Raw genomic sequence first — 21,005 nt, 5'->3', positions numbered from 1 at the left:
CTTTGGACGAAACTAAAATAAATCTCAAACTAATATAATAAAGTTTAGATAATGATGTCGTCCTCAGTATTTGTTTAAATAATGCTAAATATACAGCTACATATATAATTTTAATAAAATAAAATGACTGGACTCTGGTCCATGGGAAACTGAGTGTATTAAAATCTTTGCAGCTGATGTAAAAAAAGCAACATCTTTGAGGCAAATACAGTTTATCTTTACTTAAAATGTTTTAATGACTCATTACAGAAGTTAGGATTAAATGTTTGGTTTGTTAACCATGACAATACCACACAAGGGTGTGGGGAAACAAATCTTACAACAAATACAGGCATTCATACAGTTTTCTCTTGGCAATTCTCAAACATACAGTAGATTAAACCTTTGGAAATGATGTGGGAGGGAGACAAACACATAATGGTTATGTCTAACTATTATACTGCTGAGGAACTGAGAGGCATGACTATATCTGTGCTCTACTTTCTCATTATACATATCTCTTACTTAAGCAAGAGAATTAATGTATCAATTGGAAGACACGTTATCTGAGTTCGTTTAATGTGTGGATAGCTTTTGCAAGTGGTTTAATTATGTTTGGAAGATGAAATGGCACTGCTTCAAATCCAATATTAGTTCAATGGACCATTTCACAAATGAAAGACAGTAAATTAACTCCTTTCATATCTCTTATATATAATATAATAATAATATAATAATGTAAGTACTGCTCATAAAATCACTTAAAGCTAAAATAGGAAAAACCTGGAAATTTATCTTTATTTATAGCCTTGCTGTCATGTAAATATGACATCTCCCACATAAAGTTCCAGAGATGTCATTTAGCCAATTTTTTCACATGCAATTAGAAGCTCTGTACTACGGACACAGGTCAGTGTTTGTAATAATAAGCCTTAACAGAGGAGGCAATCTGAGGGTCAAAGGCAGCAGTGAGAGCAGTGTAAGGCTTTACCTCCCAACACTGACCAATCTAAACTGTCAGTAAGTCAGTTTCCTTCATAGTAGTCATCAAAAGTCCATATCAAACTTCCCTTGATGGTAATTCCACTGAGAAATCATTACAGTCAAGTTCAATTCTTAATTTGAGGGAAACAAACCAATTTCATTTTTATCATCTCAATCCCCATTCCCATGTTACAATCAGATTGGCAAGTGATAATGCATATATCATAAAAGTACAAACAGCTGGTGCGCTGAATAAGAGATGTTCTCATGTGAAGGTTTTTAGAGATGGCTTTCTGTACAAGATGCATATTTTTTGTGTCAAGTATGAACCCTTACTCAAGAGATGGAGCCAGTTCAAGTCAATATGTGGGGGTGCCTCATAGTGGAGGTACAATCAAATATACAAATCACAAGATTAATGCATTGCACGTCCTGAGGCACATTTAAGCCCGTCCTGCATCAGGTCTCTATAAAATGAAGGGGCAACGGTACCGTTTCAACTAAAGCCAAGACAACACTAATATATATATATAGCATCAGTATTTATAAAAAACAGGCCTATCATTTAATTATATAAAGACATATTAGAAACTTGCATTGACCATTTGGTTGTAGTACGTTTAAGATGCATATAACGCACATTTTTGCCATTCCATTTAGTTCACCATTAGCCCTTACTGCTGCAATATGAGAGGCACTTGTCTGTTGATGGGGGCAGGACCGTGCACATGGGAAATCAATTTTGTCTTACGCTAATTCTGTATGTGTGCATGTTTTGAAGAATATGCATTTCAAATAGTAGATTTTTCAAGAATTAAGAAAACGATGGTCAGCCTTCCAATTCAGACATTTTTTGACATATACCAACTAACCAACTATAAAAACCGGTTCCTGGTTCATATTTTTGTAATTTGTTTATTATAGTTATGACTGACTTGATATTTTACTTTCTTTTCCCTTCCATAGGCTGCATGTACAGTACCAGTCTCTTAAAAAGTGCTGGACTTGAAATGGGCCAATTATCAAAAATGCTGGTTGGCACCAGAAAGGAGGAAGGAATAAGGAGACAGCATTAGAAAAGGGTGCCTCTCGGAAAATGGCTCAGTCATATCAGGGCAGGTGACTGAAGATGATTCCGATGATACTTGTCAAATAAAAACTGTGTAAGTCATTTAACGGAATGGAGGGGAAAATGTTAATTTTTTTCAAAAAGAATTATTGGCATTTGTTAACCTTACAAAATGCAGAATTTACTGAAAATATGAAAGAAAACAATGAGTACTGTCACGGTTTCTTTGGCAGTACGGCCCTGCTGTGTCTACAGGGACATCAATACGAGGTGGGAGGCTCTTAACCCCCTGAGGTCCTTCTTAGTTCATAGTACGGGCTGGTGAAACCTTTCCTCCAGCCTCACGTCCTTTTAAGGCCATTGGTGATCGATGCATTGTTTTAATAGATCAAAGGTCGCGTCACTGATGGCTAGAGAAGACCAGTGGGGTCAAGCAGGGGGTGGCCGCAGAGTCTCCAGTAAAGTTTGGACTGCAGGTAAAGACTGCAGGGCTCTACCTACACTCCCTCCAACACGATAGCAGGCGTATCCCAGCATTCCCATCATGACACCCTTTATGACCATGTGCAACACCCAGCCGAAACGTGAGGGAGGTGCAACACTAAGGAAGAGACAAACAGACACATTGAGTGGCTGTGGAATTGAAAAAGACAGTTATAGTATGTTTCTATTACTGACTAAAGTATAGTGTCAAGACAAACATACCTAATGATTTCATTAATGTTGAGCTGCTTCTCCCAGTTTCTTTCTATGCCAGGGACATGGCCCATCCCTACAACTCCCACCACCACAGCAGGCACTTCTACAAAAGAGTATAAAATGTTCTGTTACATAAAGAAAAAAAATCAACACTTCTACAACCACATATTCTTTATATTTCACTATGTATGAAACCACAGGTTATCTCTTCACTGAGTAAGTCACCACTTCAAAAACAGTTAAAATAATGAATCATCCAATACTCTAGGGATATTTCAGTATGACAAACAAGCCCTGAATGTCTGTATGCTCCTCTTTTTGACAACACATAAATTATCCAGAACAAATGCAGGAAGTACAATTCCTGTGGTCTCACTATGAATGCAAAATTGGCTTTTAAGCTAAGTAACAGCCCAAACAAATGTCCCACTGTTTTTGTGAAATATACTATAAATGTCCCTTTTTATACAGAATAGGACTAAGCATTTCTATTAACAGTGTCTGTGGCTTTCAAACTGCATTGTCATTACTGGTCGGTTAATTGTGCAAGAATTTAGTAACAAATTTGATGATAGATATACACTGTAGACATGTCTTGTTAGGGGAAAAAAAAAAACTCAAGCATGTATGCAATTCCGGTGATAAATTCAAAAGTACAATAAAATTCTAATATATATATATATATATATATATATATATATATATATATATATATATATATATATATATATATATATATATATATATATATATATATATATGTAAAACAACAACATGAATAGACAAAACTGTATTTCATGATATGTATGTGAATGAAAATATATGCATGTATCAACCCACAGATATAATGTACATACATGTCAAGGAGGAAAGAACAGAATTAGGGAGCTAAAAATCTACAAATAACAACAATGTGATTACTAACTTATTGAACAGTGTAATACGCACTCTGGGCATCAGAGGGGGACTCCACACAGCGTGTAGCCTGGCGGAGAGTGTGTGTGAGGTAGATGTCTCTTTCAGCCACGATGGTCTGGTGGAGAGCAGGAAACTCGCCGATCATCTCTGACATGGTCTGCTCCAGCAGGTCCTTCTGTTTGCACTTCTCTACGTCCTCTTTACTAAAACATGAGACAGTCAAACACAGTCGCTGGTGGTCACGCAGGAAGGAGAATCATTTTTTTGTTTTCTGTTCTCACAGTATTTCAGCTACAACAGTATACAGTAAAATAAAGAGGAACAAACTGTAAAAATGCACAGGGCTGGATCAAGTCTGCTTGAATTTACAGTTTTGTGTGTTTATGTTTTTGAAACATTTTATATACAAAATTCAGAGGATCCAGCCCCTGAATCAGGGAACGACTATAGTGAGCTTAAAGACTTTAACATATTTTCAAGCATATATTCTGTTAAAGAAACACTGTTTTATACATCAGAGATTGAGCCTTAAAATTGCTGTTACAATCTAAGAAATGTCAGAAGATGGACACACAATCACTTTATGCAGAAAGCTTCCAGTCAGATCTCACAGACACTGGCAGTTTAAAAAATTGGCAGAGTTGCATGCACTCTGGAAAATATGTGTGGGCGCACATTCTACACAGAACACAGCAATGAAGCTCACAGATATACTGTAGCTGCATTTTTCAGGCAAAATTGCTCAAAGCAAAATGTTTGCTACTGCTGCCACAATTTCCCAATTCTTTAATGTCTAACATTTACATATAAACTCCCCTTTTAAAACCTTTGCCCACCTTTTCCACAACATGGAAACCTCTGAAGAGACACCATGAAATATCATGATTCAGTTCTAATCCATGTGGTGGGCACAAAAACACTTGCTGAGATTCTTTGAACAACCTCTCTATTTACAAAACAGTTTCCCCCAAAAAATTACTAAGGTGAGCTCATACCTGATTGGGTCTGACAGAAAGCAAAGACCCCATGCCAGGCGGGCCTTCTGCCACAGACTGAGAGCAGCAATGGCCCTCTTGAACGTCACAGGGATCGGCCTGTCCCCAAGGTGAAATTTACAGAATGGCACCCGTCCAGCCTGTGTGGAAAGAAAAACTTCAAGAATAAAAAAAGAGAATAAAATAAACAAAAACATAAGAAATAAAACTATAGTCACCCCCCCCCATTATTTTTTTTAATTTTAACTTCTTTTGTGTATGTCTTACCTCTTTGAAGGCCTCCCTAAACTCCCCTCCAGGAGCCATGCCCAGTTGCTCTGTGATGTGAGCTGAAACTTTGAGCAGGAGAATCTGCATCAGGCCAGACATCAGCCCATTCTGACAAACACAGATAGCACAAATAAGCATTTACAAAAACACAGATATGCCTTCATTGGTTATTCTTTAAATTTGAGTTTTTAAATATACTGACAGTAGAACATATTCTTTCGTTTTATGCACTTAGTCATACAGTAACATAGCTTTGGAAAACCAAGATGACAAAACACACAAGTGCAGAACAGACAGAAACCTGTTACTGACACTTAATCCTGCTTGTGCATCATACATCAGAGATATTTATTTCTCCATTAACAATAAGTACATGCTGCAATCCCCTTCACTGCTTCTCCCTGTCACAGGATAAGAGCTGTTTCAAATTCCAAAACACCAATTACTGCCTTATTTAGAATACACCATACTCTCACTGTCTTTGTTTCACCTTTACCCTTTCTACCTCTCTCCATTCTATCTGCTCTTGCTCTTTTTCACACTACCACCATTGTTAATTTGCATCATTCTGAAAGCCAGACCTGTTTGATGGCCTGCTGAACCTTATCCAGGTTGATGTCTTTGGCTTCCCTCAGCAGTGTATTTTCGTCCATCTTCAACATAGACACCCTGTACTGGCACAGCTCCACCACCACCACGTCTGGCTGCACAGCGCGGATTGTCTTTGTGAGGGAGAGACAGAGACAGAATAAGAGAGCACAAGAGGGTATGAGAGAGCCAAAGGGCAAATAAGTAGTGAGGGGGGAAGTAAAAACAAAAATGTAGAAAAAGAAGAAGACAAGATTATGCTTGGCAAAAAATGCCAACCTAATTACAGTATAGACAGGCAGTCCAACTAATCATCAGTTCAAGGTGCTACTCTACAGCACTTCTCCACATTCACAGAATTACTCCATTATTTCACAGCATATCACATTTTAAAATGGTGTAAGTGACATTGTGGGCTGTACAAATCCTGTTGTAAATTCTCATTGGCTCACCGTGGCCACATCGTTTTTGCTGCTGTCACTGAAGTGAGCAGTGCCCACTAGGTACAGGAGGCTGCCATCGGGGGCAGTAAGACGGGTCACTGTCTCTGGCAGCTCAGGGGACGACTGGCGCCGCTGGGCTCGCAACTGCCAGAGCAGCTCCATTGCTTCACCATCCGCTGTACAGGAACAACAGAGACAGTTATTAAAAGGGACAGAAACATACAAGAGGAAAACTATAGTGTTTGATGTCTTAACATAACTAATACGATATATTAAAAGGAAGGATATATTTTCATTTTCCAGCAATTTTGTATAGTATAATTTTTCTTAAGCACATCAGCAATAGGTATAGCAATTTATGTCCCAGTACTTTTCACACCGATATAAGCAGCATCTTTGCTAATGATGGAGAAGAGTTAAGTTACAGCTGCTTAGTAAATTACAGACAAATCTGGGGACTACATGCCCACCAAGTCCAAGTATACAAGATATTTTTTCATAGTCTGTTGATCTGGAAAAATTGCAAAAAAGTCGGAGGCTTTTGTGGACAGTAAGGTGAGGACAGTAACAAAACCATTAACACATGCACTTACATCAGGAAAAACTTCTTAAGGTATGATGTGTGATTTTGTGGCAGTAATCTACCAGTACTCCCAGCAGTAGCACTACATGATGAATCTCTTTCTTGTACAGTGCATATAATTTGTAAGACTTTAATTACTGTGCCATGCAGATTCACTATCTAAATTTGAAATGGCAATGAAAAGGCTGCTACAATGAACTGTCAGGCTGATAAACTATCAAATCTCAGACAAAATTTAAAACATATTTGATATTATATAACATTCAGATCAACAGAGACAATGACATGACAGTCACTTTAAAAAAAAGAGGTATTACACCATCTGTCTGATGAAATACAAAATACACACTGTATTTAGAAAAATCAAGCCAGCTTACAGAGCCCTGGAGGTAGACAAGGCAGTTCCTCTTCTGAAGGATCCTCTGATGGACCGACTGACTCATCCTGTCAGACATGAAAACAGCAAACAATATTTTAGACAGAAGGCATGTTTACATCAGCTCAAGATTAAGGGATTATGCCTGTCAAAGTCTGGTCAGTTTGAGAAAGACGGGCTCATTGCACATCATTAGGTCACTGTTCAGGGCAAATTAAAACAGCTAAAACAAGTTAGCAACAGAATAACATATGTGTTTTTTCACAGACTGCACTCATTCTAAATCACTCAGGCTGCCCAGTGTGTCCCCGTACCCCAGTGTGAGCGGGACATCTGGCAAAACATCTCCTCTCTCACACAAACATGTGAATGTTACATACCTCTGAATTGTTGTCTTGGTCCATGTTTGAAGCACTGAAAGCTGCGTGTGACAGAGAGCAGGATGAAGACATTACAGTGAGGCGTTCACTGACAGCTATCGACAGTACAGCCTTTACTGACTGCTGACGTTGCTTTAAAGTGTAACGGCAAAGGTTGCTGACTTGTCTAAACGCAGCTAACGCGGTAACGTTAATGGGAAAAGTGATGACTGTAACTGATTTATGACTATAAATCAAAGAGGTAACGTGATCTCCAACGAGGCTGTCATTACGGCTAAAGTTAGCTATACAAGAGTTTTGCATAGCTAACGTAAAGAAGAAGTGACTTGCCGGGGGCAGGTTTACAAACTAACGCTAGCTAACGTTACTTCCAGGTTCTGCTATCGGGTTGGTTAGCTACCGGATGATGATAACAGCTAACTCAAGCTATTGTAGACTAGCAAGTCCGGTAAGAATTTCGTCAAATCATACACGTTGAAACGAAATAATTTGACAACAAATGCTGCCGTTCTCAAGTACAAGATATTTGGTAATATACACGATAGTTGTCTAAAAACAATATCAACAACTTACCTAGCAAGCCAGCCCGTATGTCAGTGTGCTCTTCCCTAGTACAGCAATATAGTCAGTGCTCGGCTAAAACGGACTGCCGCAGTGCATTCTGGTACATGTAGTCACTGATTGTTGGGACGCGCACATTTATTTTTATAATGAAAGTGTTTTTAATTTGTTGTCATTATAACATCTCACACAGTACAATCAAAGCCTGGACTCTTTTCTCCACGTTTTCACTAGAATTAAGATCGTCCGAGCTTTACCTCCGCGACTGTCTCAATGTGAAGATCTACACAGACAATTACTTATAAGCAGAGCTGTTACAACATATAACATGCTCTCACACGCACTCGTGCTACAAGTCTTAAAGTGCTTTTGGATGCATTTAGTGTGCTTGAGTAGTCTAACATGGGGACTCTGAGCCAACCTGTGTCATGACAATGAGATGGATCATTTGTTATTTCCACCAAAAGATGATTTGAAGCTGAAGTAGGAAAATTGTTGTCTCCCATCACAAGTCTAGAAGTGTGTGTTTACTGAATGCCCCAGAAGAAAAGATGAGTATAGTATACATACCTATACTGTATGTAGGCCCCTGACAACAGCACTAATGTCTCCTAGGGTAGTTGTCATACTGGTGTGTCAGTGCAGACAGTTCCTTTAATGAAGTTCCTGTAATTACGTATGCATCTGCAAAAAAAGTGTATTGAGAGTTTGTGGTAGGCACCCACCCCCCTGTCCACTCACTCGTTCCCTGCGATAAGTGCTAACATACCTTATATGCTTGGTTTTACTACAAATAACAGGCCAACTATTCTAACTATTCATTCCTTCATATTGGATGTTAGCACAATTTGAGACAGGGCAGAAATACGGTAAGACATTTAGATTGTGTGGATGACAATCAAAAGCGTAGTCGTCATGTAATGAACCTTCCAGTGAGGAACGATTCAACATCTACTTATCACTTCATTCACTTCACATCACAGCACTCCCACAAGAAGCCAGCAGAACACAAAAGTCACATACTTTACCAGTGTGTCCAGCTCCATTAATCATATCGGAGCTGCTATTCAAGAAGAAAACACCTACATCACTGCCTTTTTACTAGATGTCATAGATACCATAGATGGTACCTATTAGACAAATCTGAGCAATATTGTAGTCACACGTCACCTCACAATGCCACACTTTCAATGCAGAGTCTGTTCTTTTGTCCTTCTTTTATATAATATGCCAATTCGCTTATTATTAATGACGTGCAGATATAGTTGAGTCAAGATCTGATACACATTCCTAATCAATGGTGAAATGACAATGATAAAGCCATGAAACGTGTTATATTTTAAACACCCCACAAACACTGAGTCATATACAGTGTCTATACATGTATAGCGTTCTGTGAAATATGATGCTGTAAGCGCATACATTATTGCCACAAATATATTGTGATCTTTTGCATATTAATTGTGCAGATCTCAACAACTGTATTGCGTGAGCTACCTTTCTACTTGGCTATTGAGATAAAGGGACTAAGCGTTATTCTATGTGTTTAAAATACATTTTGTTTGAAGCCATAATGCAGTCCTCTTTGCAGATATGTATCTCTAAGGTGTGTGTCCTTTTTTTTTTAGAAAGCTCACTCATCTCTCAATGCTGCTCATCCTTTCATTAGGCCTTTTCAGTATAGCTGTTTGACCCTGCACTGTAGCACCCTGTTGAATTATATCACTGCTGGTTTCATTGGAGGGTGTTCGGTTGTGCACAGTCATCCTGAGACATGAACGTGACATCATTTCCTACAGTAATACTCTGGTCAACATTATCAAACACACAAACATTTGTCTTATCCTCTCTGAACCATTTTCCCATCTAAAAGTCATTTTGCTTTTTCGACTACTAGAGTTCCATGTTATTTTCTCGCTGTCCCACTTTCTGCTCATCAGTCAGCCCAATCCACCCATCACAGAAGTGTGTGAGTTAATTTAAAGAGTAGAGGTGGCTGTTGATAGGAGGTGATTGACATGGTGGTCATGTGCGCAAAGTGTAGTGTTAGGTAAAGGAATCTCGCTCAGCGTTCCCCTTCTTCTCCTTCTTCAACATTCCCCGGCGGCGATGAGCTCCCCTGGTCTCTCTGCCAGTCTGTCTCCACGTTTTTCTTCATCCTCTTCTTCCTCGAAGAGAGTATGATGTATACTCAGAAGCTGGTGTGTAGGGGCTATGGTTAGTGGTGGTGGCTGAGACTCAGGGTTTTTTGTCTGGGTGAGAGGCTCCCTCGGAGGAGGAGAGGACTTGGGACTGAGGGGGTCCTCACTGGACGGAGGGTTTGGGCTCACGCCGTTTACGTAAGTGGTGGTGGGCAGGGTCACTGTAGAAAAGGCAGTGTTGGTCGATTCTGGAGAGTGAACCTTAGTTTCTGGAGATACAAGAAGGAAATACCGGACAGGGGAACGAGGAGGAAGAGAGGAGAAAGTCAAAGTCTCAAATGACAACAGCATAGGCAGTGTGTCCCTTTCCAAAAAAAACACACTCTTTCAAAGGTCAGAAATAATTGCACAGGGAGACTCTGAGGATGTCATGGTGTAGCCTAACAAGCTGGAGCTCACATTCAGCTGTAAATGAAAGCTATTGCTCTGTTTTGTTGTGTTTCATTCCCAAAACAGAGGTAATTATTCATTTCAACTGGAATGTGCTCAACTTATGCTTGCTAAGACTGACTGGCCACCATGGAATGCAGCATTAGCAATATTTATTAAGCAGTTATTTAGAATTTAGGAGGAGATATAACTATTTGTGAACAACTTGTAAATAATCATTCACCCACTGTTTGGACCAAGCTGTCATTGCATAAATGGTTCAAGTGAAATGTGATAAACTCTGCCCTAAACCAGAAAGAGCAAGAGTGAAGGAGAGATCAGGCTTACCTGTAATTGCACCAGACACATGAACAATGGTGTGCGTCCCTTCAAGGTACACTGTATCCATGTTGTGCTCTGAGGGTAGAGGTTCTGTGGTTGTGGCCTCCACCTTGGGCTTACGAATCGTCAGCATGTATGGGTGGACGTCCAGAGAGAAGTTGCGAGCGTGCTTTTTCTCGATCCCACTTAGATCTACGATTGAAAATGAATATTCTGACTTAAAAGGAAGTAGAACGTTAGGCAAGGCAAGTTTATTTGTATAGCACATTTCAACAACAAGGCAATTCAAAGTGATTTACTTAAAACATAAAAGGCATCAAGACCAAATGTAAAAGCAACATAAGGCAATATAAAAAGACATTTAAATACAATTAAAAATAGTTAAATAGAAAATAAAAATGAGATAAAACAGGAGAGTAAAAGTTACAATGCAGTGTAAGATATTAATCAAAAGCCTCAAATTTGATTTAATAAAAGGCAGCGGCAAACAGAAAAGTCTTCAGACTTGATTTAAAAGAACTGAGAGTTGCAGCAGACCTGCAGTTTTCTGGGAGTTTGTTCCAGATATATGGTGCATAAAAACTGAACGCTGCTTCTCCATGTTTAGTTTTGACTCTGGGGACAGAAAGCAGACATGTCCCAGACGACCTGAGAGGTCTGGATGGTTCATAACGTAGCAGATCAAAAAAGTACTTTGGCCCTAAACCATTCAGTGCTTTATAAACCAACAGCAGTGTTTTAAAATCAGTTATTTGACAGACAGGAAGCCAGTGTAAAGACCTCAGAACTGGAGTGATGATCCACTTTTTTGGTCTTAGTGAGGACTTGAGCAGCAGCGTTCTGAATCAGCTGCAGCTGTCTGATCGATTTTTTAGAGAGACCTGTAAAGACACCGTTACAGTAGTCGAGTCGACTGAAGATAAAAGCATGGACAAGTTTTTCCAAATCCTTCTGAGACATAAGTCCTTTAATCCTGGATATATTTTTACGGTGGTAGTAGGCTGACTTTGTAATTGTCTTAATGTGGCTGTTGATATTCAGATCAGAGTCCATGACTAGACCAAGACTTCTGGCTTGGTTTGTGATTTTTAACATTACCGACTGAAGCTGAGTGCTGACTTTTAAGCGTTATTCCTTGGCTGCAAAAATAATGACTTCAGTTTTATCTTTGTTTAATTAAAGAAAATTCTGGCACATCAAATCATTGATTTGTTCAATGCCCTTACTCAGCGCTTGTATTGGACCATAGTCCCCTGGTGATATGGTTCGGTAAATTTGTGTGTCGTCTGCATAATTATGGCATATTTTGTTGTTAATCTGAGCCAGTGGGAGCAGATGTTAAACAGAAGAGGCCCCAGAATGGAGCCTTGGGGAACTCAAGTAATTCTTGTCTGCTCAGATGTGTAATTACCTATAGACACAAAGCAGTCCCTGTCCTTTAAGTAGGATTCAAACCAGTTTAATACTGTGCCAGAAAGTCCCACCCAGTTTTCCAGTCGATCTAGTAATATGTTGTGGTCGACAGTGTCGAATGCAGCACTGAGATCCAATAATACTAAGACTGAAATTCTGCCACTGATTTTTTTCAGTGAATGTCATTGAAGACCTTAACAAGAGCAGTCTCAGTGCTGTGGTGTGGTCGAAATCCTGACTGGAAGACAACAAAACAGCTGTTTAATGCCAAGTTGTTCAGCTGTTCAAAAACAGCTTTTTCAATGATTTTACTTAAAAACAGGAGGTTTGATATGGACCTATAATTGTTCATTAGTGTCTAGATTGTTATTTTTTAAGAGTGGCTTGATAACTGCAATTTTCAGGGCATGCGGGAAGAAACTTGAGAGAAGAGATGTGTTTACAATTTGTAGAAGATCTGAGGCCATGCAATTAGAAATGTATCAAGGCAGCAGGAGGAGGATTTCAGATGTTGTATAATGTCCACCGTGTTTTTATGGTTGATAGGATCAAATTGCGTCATGCTATTTGAATTGATTTTAAGTGGACATAGGGATAACACATACCCTGTACCTGGTATGGAGGCACTGACTGCCTGTCTAATTTTCTGAATTTTGTCAGTGAAGAAGGAGGCAAATTCATTGCCCTGGTAGATAGAAGTTCAGAGGCTACTGACACAGGAGGGTTTGTTAGCCTGTCGACAGTAGCAAACAAGACACATGCATTATTGTTTTTTTTTTGGCGATGATGTCAGAGAAGAAGGACTGCCTTGCATTTCTCACTTCTAAATTATAAATGCGAAATCTCTCTTTATAGATGTCATAATGAACCTGGAGACTTGCATTCAGCCTTTTTTCTATTCTTACCAGCGTGGCATTTCTCCATGGAGATTGTTTCTTACCAGGGACCACCTTCATCTTAGTGGGTGCAATGGCATCAATAACATTTGTAATTTTAGAATTTAAATTATCTACAAGCTTATTGACTGAGACCCAAGAGAGGGCAGGTGTGGAAGAGAAAGCCTGAATAAATATTTCACTGGTGTTTTCAGTTACAGTAAAAAGACAGGTCATCCATCCAAAGTATGCTTAAACCTGCCTTAACTGATTGCCTGGCCTCTTGAAACAAGCTGTAAACACAGCATTTATATATTATCACTGCCTAAAGTTGATATGGTGAACGTGTTAGCAAACAGTTGCTTATTTACACATCCAGCAGATACACAGAACCATTAGCATTCATTTGGAGCCATGTTTCTGCCCACCTGGCAAATGTAAGTCAAATAACCACTCTTGTTTTAGCTCTGGTTTGGTCTCCACCAACTCCTGAAAAAAATATCTAGTTCTTTAGCAGCTAAATTCTCCACTATGTTCACTAGCTAGTCGCTGACTTAGCTGTTTCATTTGTCACGTAGTGTTTAGAAGGTTTATGAAAGCATTTTCCCTGAAAACAGCTGCTTGCCACGTCTGGAAATAACGTTGATGAAAGCTGTGATTGTGAACGAAAACAGTAAAGTTACCTGAAAGATACTAAAAAGTTCCGCAAAGCTGAGGGGAATTGCAGAGTCTACCGATAATTATTGTATGTGGGTTTGTCACTATGAGCAATCCCTTTCACATAACACATAGTTATTTGATCCATTGTAATATAACAATATTGATTAGCACAGCTTTAAATTACAATGTTCTTTCTGTTCATAGTACCGCATACCTTTTGTTGCAGGATATTGTGTGCTTTTGCTATCCAGAAGTGGTGCAATGAAGTTGTCTGCCACTGTCTTTCGTCTGACTGGTTTAGGTTTTTCAGGCTTGGTGTTATTTTCCAGACGTGTCATGGTAAGGGGTTCCTTTACAAAGGAAGAAAACACAAAAACAGGTAATCAAATCATAGCTTAAACTACAGTTCAGGTAGCCAAATGCAACAATTAAAGCAGCACTTAAGTGTTCTTCATATTTTCTACATATTTTGGAAGTCCTAAATAAGGACCACTTCCTGTGCCTTTTCAGAGAAAGAAGCTCTTATCATATCTGATTTGGCTGAGTTGGAAGCATCTTGAACGGACATGAAGTCCATGTTCACATGAACTGCTGTGCTCCAGTGAACAAGTTCTTGCAGTAAGTATTACTCTGTTTCTAGAGGACAGCAGGTTTAGATTTTTTTTCCTCCTGCTGTCATTGATTCTGAATGAATTTACAACTGGAGACATGAAAGGTGTTCTTAGGCAACTGCCTTACCTTGAATGGCTGAGGAAGAGGATTTGAACTTGGGATCCATTTAATCTTCTTGCGGGGCCGTTTGATGACCAGCGGCTCCCCACCCATCTCTCCCACTCCAAGATCCATATTGGGATCAAGTGTTTGTATCCCAGAGTCCCTCACAGTGGGTGTAGCGTCATGGTTGGACTGTGCAAGCGCAGCCAACAGCTGCCTGACCACATTGTCATACATGAGGTCACTCTCATTGGTGATGAAGTCCAGCCGATTGAGCGACTTGATATGGTCCCTGTTCTCGTTGCAGAACATGGCCAGGATGTTGATATCACAGAACTGAGACTTCTGCCAACGTCGCCGTGTTTTAATACCAACTTTATGCAGTTTGTCAAATACAAAGTTGGACTTACGCACCACAAACAAGTGCAGCAAATTCAGCAGGATGATGAGGTTCATTGTGCAGAGCAGAGCAATATCTACTGCTGCCATGATGCGCTGCAGCTGCACAGCAGGCAGCTTACAGTTGACCCTGAGCTTCAGCTCTGAATAGCTGCTAATGTCTGGGGGCTCACCCAGCGCACAGGTGAACTCATTCTGCCTTTGGCGGGCATAGTAGGCGCTCAGGTAGGAAATGGGAATGGAACTGAGGCAGATAATAGCCAGGTGGCGTGCCAGGTAAAGCTTAGCCAGAAAGTTACTTTGGCCTCGTCTCTCCAAATATTTCTCGAACAGGTTCTGCTCGGGGCTTTTCTCCTTCTCTGCGTTCTCTATGATCTCCCTCCTCTCTTGCTCAGTTATGCCAGGTCCTTTGGATTGAATCTGCTTCTCAATCTTTGGGGCTCGGCCCTCAGCAGCTCGATGATAGCAGTTATCAATCTCTTGAAGCAGGAAATTGAGCTCTGAAGTGAGCCGTGTAGAGGCAAGGAACTCCCAGCCCAAAGCAGGAATGTACATGATTCCAGTAAAGGCCAGCAGGGCATAGGGCAGGAACTTGTGCTCAAATAGTGAAGGCCAAAGGTGAGACTCCACACCAGGTAGAGCATCCCGCAGCTCTGTCCAGCAGTAGCCTCTTGCATACAGTGCCTGGTCTCTGGTGAAATTGTGTGGTGTGTAACAGTATATGGACTCCTCTGAGGAAAGTACAGATAGAAAGAATCAGGCCAAACATTACTTTAACAAGTTATATGATTATATTTTATAATATAAATTAAGTATATTAGCTGACAGAGGAATGCTACAGCTATATCCTGGGTCTTATTGTCACAGTTTCACTCATCACTCCTATCAGCTATAACATTTTGCTCTCAAATTTTATTGGCAAACTCTGCAAGACACAATTTAACAACATGTGAGGGGTCAGACAACAGATAGAGTTTTAAAAAGTCCTCAGTTTAACAATTTTATCTAAACCCCTTACTTATTTGAAAGGAAAAAGTTAAACATACCTGAAATGTATGTTGTAATAATCCATTGTACTGTAAAACATGCATGTACATGAGTACTGTGAGTCAAAATTGAACCATTCAGTGGCTCTGCAATAGTGCAACAGATGTTTAAAACAGACAGAATAGTCTAGGTAACAACTTTAATGCTCACCTTCATTTCACTTCCAAATAATACTTATGATAATATGGTTAAACTGGGGATTTTGATGTTCCCTCATATTTATTGCAGTAAATGCAACTTACAATGATATATTCACACTTTTTAGCTCTGTATCTCTGACGATCTTTTAGAATCATTAATCTGTTCAGCACAAAGCGCTGTGTGTCTCTGACAATACTCACACTGCCTTTTTGAACTGAAAGAAGTGTCTGCCTGGCTCAGATATAGGAAGTGAGAACTTGTTCTCTGTCAGTAATGAGTCCATTAAGTACAAAGTGGTTTAGGGTTGCAACAAGTCCACTTTTAATCTTTGGAACTAAGTGCAGTGACTGATATTACAAACGGTTGCTATCTAAATAAACTTGATCATTTTTAATTAAAAGTATCAGAAGAAATCATTTTTAATAGTCAGCATGTCTTCTTTTGTGTTACTGGTAATAAGGACAATATGTGCGGTGCCATTACTTTGTTATAGTCACAGAGGGCAGTATGCTGTCCTTGTGCTGAGTCATCTAAAACCTGTTTGGCAATGCCCTAAATATCATTGTAAAACACACCAGTGAGGGAATACTGAAACTTGTCTGAACACCCACATCTTTCTGCTGCTAAAGTTAAACACTCAGTCCCAGATGGTAAATGCTGCTATGCAGAGAGTCTGACTCAGCAATGAACTAACATCTCTCCCATCCATCACTTCTACTCTGCCTTCTAACCAAACCCCCAACCTATAATCTATCGCCTCCTATCTCCAAAATCTCTCTAGCCCTTTCTAGCTCTCTGTCTGCTCCTCTAATGCACTTGTCAATGTTTCTTTCCCTGCCTTGCCTAATCTCCTACTAATACTTCTTCTTATCACTGTACCTGGTCAAAAGTGATATGAGGGGTAACAGCTGCTGTCGTAACTTTGAAATCCCTAGCCTTGGCAGTTTACTGTGGCAATGAACCCCATCTAGTGGCAGAAGTCTCACCTGCAAAGTTCCTTGTGAAGACGAGGGTGACCAGCAGGATGGGGATGATGACCGTCCCTATAGTAACAACACGATCAAAAGGCAGCTCCAGTTTGAGCTGCACCATGAGGCTGGCCAGTGCTCCGCCCTTCTCATCCTGAGAGGAGCCTGGCAGGATCAGCTCCTTCAGCTTCTCGCCGGCGAGTAGAGCTGTGGCCATGTCTAAGTTCTGATCGAGAATGTTCTGCATCCGGAACACAAAGGGCGCACACCACAACTCCCCTCTGGGCTGGACGGGAGCCCAGAACTCCCTGCTGTAGTTTAATGTGCCTCAAGACAGTGTGATACACTCGCACACAGGCACACACACACACACAGAAATGTGCGGCCAACTTCAGCCCCTGTCACCATACGTGGGAAAGAAGCGGGTCATACTGCGTGGTCCGTGTTCTTCAGAGCTTTGAGTTTTCTACAGTTTCCCACAGCTTTGCTCTTTGAAAAGAACAGACATAACGTTCAGAAGCACACTCCTCGCTTGGTCTCTTCTGTGTGCATCCCTATGTTTTGCCCCATCTCTACAGTGCCTGGCCTCGGTCCACACAGTCTGTGTGGCAGGTTGAGGAATGAGTTGAGTTTAGGAGGCTCCCTTGCGATCCCCAGGGAGGGGGACTGCTGGCTGAAGAGTTGTTACGTGAGCTTTGGTCAGCTAGAAGCTCTGACCAATCCTTTCCTGAAAGACAGAGGACCAGTTAGGGCAGTACAGTACGTGCATTTTTGTTGTTGTTATAAAAGTACAGTGAGGTACAAGATGCCATTTCTGGGAACATGTGTTCAACAGATAATTGGTGCAACCATGTTTCAAATGAGCCGTAGTGTGAATTTGTATTGTCTCATTTTCCTCTGGAAAACTCTCTGTTCCCATCCATCGTCCTCTATAACACAGTCATGTGGCTGAGGACAACTAATCCTCACTCTGTGACCAGAGTAGTGTGTCAATGTGGTTACGTGTGAGGAGGGTGTTTTCCTTTGATCGAACAAGGACACTAAAGGACAAATTTAAGCTCTGGGGAGTATGCTAACCTGAAATTGATTAAAAACGGAATTTATTTAGCGATTTTGACAAATGTTCTACTTGAGAAATTAACAACCTTGTCTTTTTGGACACTGACTCTGCGTCACCTGCCCCTCTCTGGACTCCTGGTAGTCATTATCTCTGTGGAACAGCATGTTCACATTGGGATGTCAGGTGCACCCTGACAATTGTCAGTGGGATGTCTTGTCATGTGTGTCTGAGTGTGTGTGTGTACGTGTGAGTGTTTGAGTGAGTGAGTGTGCACGTATGCATACATAAATGAGCATGCATATGCTTGTACAGTAATTGTGCGGAGTGGATTTGGCGCCTGCTGCACGCTCGTTTCACTTGAAGGTTATGTGAATGTCCTTCGAGAGGAGTGTGAATACATCACCCCTTCCCATCAACAATCTCCATTACACCCTCTGCCCTCCTCTCTCTTTCCTCTCATTATGCACAAACACAGCTCATCTATGAAATCCTTAAAAGACGAACCCTCTAGTCCAGGGCTGGAAAGTATACTTATTATCTCGGGGAGTGGAACCTTGACAGTGCGGTTTCACAAGTACAGGGGACAATTAGCGTACTCTTGTCAGCTTTATAGCACTCTCACCTGCATTGGAGAGAAAGATCATAAGGAGAGGATTTCTTTGAAATATTATCAAGGCTGCATCATGTTAATTCTGACATCATGCAGTAACTGGTGTTATACCTGAAAAAGAGAACAAGATGTCCCTGATGGGATAACATAATATTACATTACAGTACAGATTTGACACTGCTCTGTCCACATACTGCCTGGTGACAGTCAAGGCAACTTTATCCATATCCTCACTGTCTCAAGGAAGAGGGGGAATACACTTTGCATAATTTCAATTTAAAGGGGCAGCATCACATTTTCGGTGCTCAGTTAGAGGCTGCACTGCTGTCTGTGAGCCCTTGGCACTGCTCCAGTCCGACAGATAATGCTCCTCAGTTGGGCGATGCTACCAGTGTTTAGAGAGGGAATCCCACATTCTTTGGCTACTACAGCATCCCACTTGGCTGTGACCAGTACAGGCGGCTACAAAGAGATCAAGCTAAGTTCCAGGACAACAGCTGAAGGAGAGGAGCCCCATTCATTCATTATGAATAAGATGATGGTTGAAGAGGGAAGAACTTTCAGTCCACATCTGGCACTTCAGATCAAATCTGAGCAGCTAACTACAGCAGACCAATGATACCTTTTAGATAGATGTTCAGTGTTATACTAATAGTTAGATAGAAAAACAGCACAAAGTATCCTCACTGTTTTCTCACTTTTGACTGTCAGTTAGTCCCTATGGGAACACTGCAGGAACATTTCATCAGGGTGAGAAGATCATTATGTCGTAGTTAGCTCGTGTTGAGCTAGGATGCCTCTCACTGCTGTCTCCTGACGGTGTCTGTGAGTCCAGGACACAGGGAGAACCGCAACCAGGAGGTTCCACTTCCATCACAGACATTGCATTGCAGTGAATTGCAGCTGCCTGCAGATGACGAACCGTTTCAGCACCTGAGCAGCGGATAGCTCCCGGATAGCCAGCCGGAGACGAGCTGCCACTCCAGTGTAGCGACTGAGTGTGCGAGTGTGTGTGTGTCTGAGAGAAGAGTCTCTAAGATGCTCCATACCTGCATCAGCTGTCTACCTGATACCTAATAAAAAGCCACTCACCATGTTTCGCTGCATCTCCTGGCGCGGTAAGAGTTAATCTGCAGTGCGGGCGAGCAGCTACAGCATGTATCCGAGCACACCGGTTTGTTCCGCCTTCCCCCCCCCAGCTCCCCTCCCCTCCAGCCCTCTCCTCTCCTCTCCCCTCCCTGCCTCTTCCTCAGAAACAAGGGATGAGATAACGCATTAAGATTCCTTAGTTCATCACATCACCTCGCAGAACTGCGACCGTGATTCACAAGGCCAGGTGGTGTGTGTAAGCAGAGATGCTGAAAAATAAATTCAGTTATGTTACAGAAATCGACATCCTACTAATAGTATAATCATTTTTAGAGGGTTACCATTGAAATATTACAGATCTAGATTCCTATGAGCGTTAGTGGAATGTTACAATGATATCATCGACGATAAAACACCATACGTAGTCTTTGGATATTAAACTCACGTCTGAGAGTACTAAGGAATTGTCTATTTAGGACTAGGACTTAGATACACAGTCTAGTTGAATAACTATAGACCGGCTACCACTATTCAAATCCCTTATTCGTTCAGTCTACAACCTAACTACAAGGCACTGGCTGGCTTTTACTTTCCTATTGATAGGTTTATCCAGCCTGCCCATCATCTCTGACTGTGGGACTGGCCAGAGACACGTGCAAACAACGAATGGGAAAGATGTCTGTCATTCACATTCACTGGGTGTGGCGAGCATCTTTTTTTGGGGAGGGGGGTTAAAAGACGGCAGCAGCATCAGTTAGGACCATGCAGTGGAGGCTGACCCGACTCAACTCAAGTTTGAAATAAAGTGATAATGGTGGAGCCCTCATTTAATTTCATGGGCTACTTGTAGTGGTAACACAGGACTATATGAAGAGAGTTGCTATATAGTTTCTAGACAGGTCTTTTAGGGAAGCAACATATGAATGGCTTCATTAAAATATATTTGTTAGTAGTGCTCCTGCCGAATGACACGGGCTGCCTTTGAATTTACCACTACATCACTGCTGAACAGGGAGATTGGTAAGTTTGTTTAAAGCCTCCAGCAGCCATTGGCTCTTCTGTACTGGGATTCTTGTGGCGACGTGAGCGCGCGCTCCCGAGGTTTGTCAGCTGGACCGAGCTACAAGCCAGTGTTCCTCAAGCCGGTTTCCGCCGGTTAGGGAAGCCGCACCTCACTACGTCTGCTTCCAAATATAGTCTCTCTCTCTCTCTATCTCTCTCTCTCTCTCTCTCTCTCTCTCTCTCTCTCTCTCTCTCTCTCTCTCTCTCTCA

At 41.1% G+C, this 21,005-nt stretch overlaps 2 protein-coding genes across 4 annotated transcripts; both read right to left on the bottom strand.

Annotated features, from left to right (window-relative positions):
* Nucleotides 1-206: 206 nt before the first annotated feature.
* trabd (TraB domain containing) lies at nt 207-7,968 on the bottom strand. The gene is made up of 10 exons (XM_044191963.1): nt 7,858-7,968; nt 7,285-7,325; nt 6,906-6,972; nt 5,955-6,121; nt 5,496-5,636; nt 4,912-5,022; nt 4,645-4,784; nt 3,680-3,852; nt 2,738-2,834; nt 207-2,633 (listed from the first exon to the last, which is right to left on the bottom strand). Exons 2-10 carry the CDS (start codon nt 7,306-7,308, stop codon nt 2,462-2,464), a joined length of 1,092 nt encoding a protein of 363 aa, XP_044047898.1. The 5' UTR covers nt 7,309-7,325; nt 7,858-7,968; the 3' UTR covers nt 207-2,461.
* A 14-nt stretch (nt 7,969-7,982) lies between these two features.
* On the bottom strand, nt 7,983-19,838 carry panx2 (pannexin 2). 3 transcript variants are annotated; one of them, XM_044191961.1, is made up of 7 exons: nt 19,737-19,838; nt 16,993-17,701; nt 15,865-15,894; nt 14,444-15,549; nt 13,920-14,055; nt 10,764-10,949; nt 7,983-10,255 (listed from the first exon to the last, which is right to left on the bottom strand). In XM_044191961.1, the coding sequence occupies exons 2-7, from the start codon at nt 17,219-17,221 to the stop codon at nt 9,936-9,938; spliced, it is 2,007 nt and encodes a 668-aa protein (XP_044047896.1). In that variant the 5' UTR covers nt 17,222-17,701; nt 19,737-19,838; the 3' UTR covers nt 7,983-9,935. The 3 variants fall into 3 exon arrangements, with proteins under 3 accessions (XP_044047896.1, XP_044047895.1, XP_044047897.1); XM_044191960.1 differs by lacking the exon at nt 19,737-19,838 and adding an exon at nt 18,657-18,808; XM_044191962.1 differs by lacking the exons at nt 15,865-15,894; nt 19,737-19,838 and adding an exon at nt 18,657-18,805.
* Between the last annotated feature and the right edge of the window lie 1,167 nt (nt 19,839-21,005).

This window comes from Siniperca chuatsi, linkage group LG4 (genome assembly GCF_020085105.1).
Source record: "Siniperca chuatsi isolate FFG_IHB_CAS linkage group LG4, ASM2008510v1, whole genome shotgun sequence".
NCBI classification, from domain to species: Eukaryota; Metazoa; Chordata; class Actinopteri; order Centrarchiformes; family Sinipercidae; genus Siniperca; species Siniperca chuatsi.
This window is presented reverse-complemented; position numbering and strand designations above follow the sequence as displayed.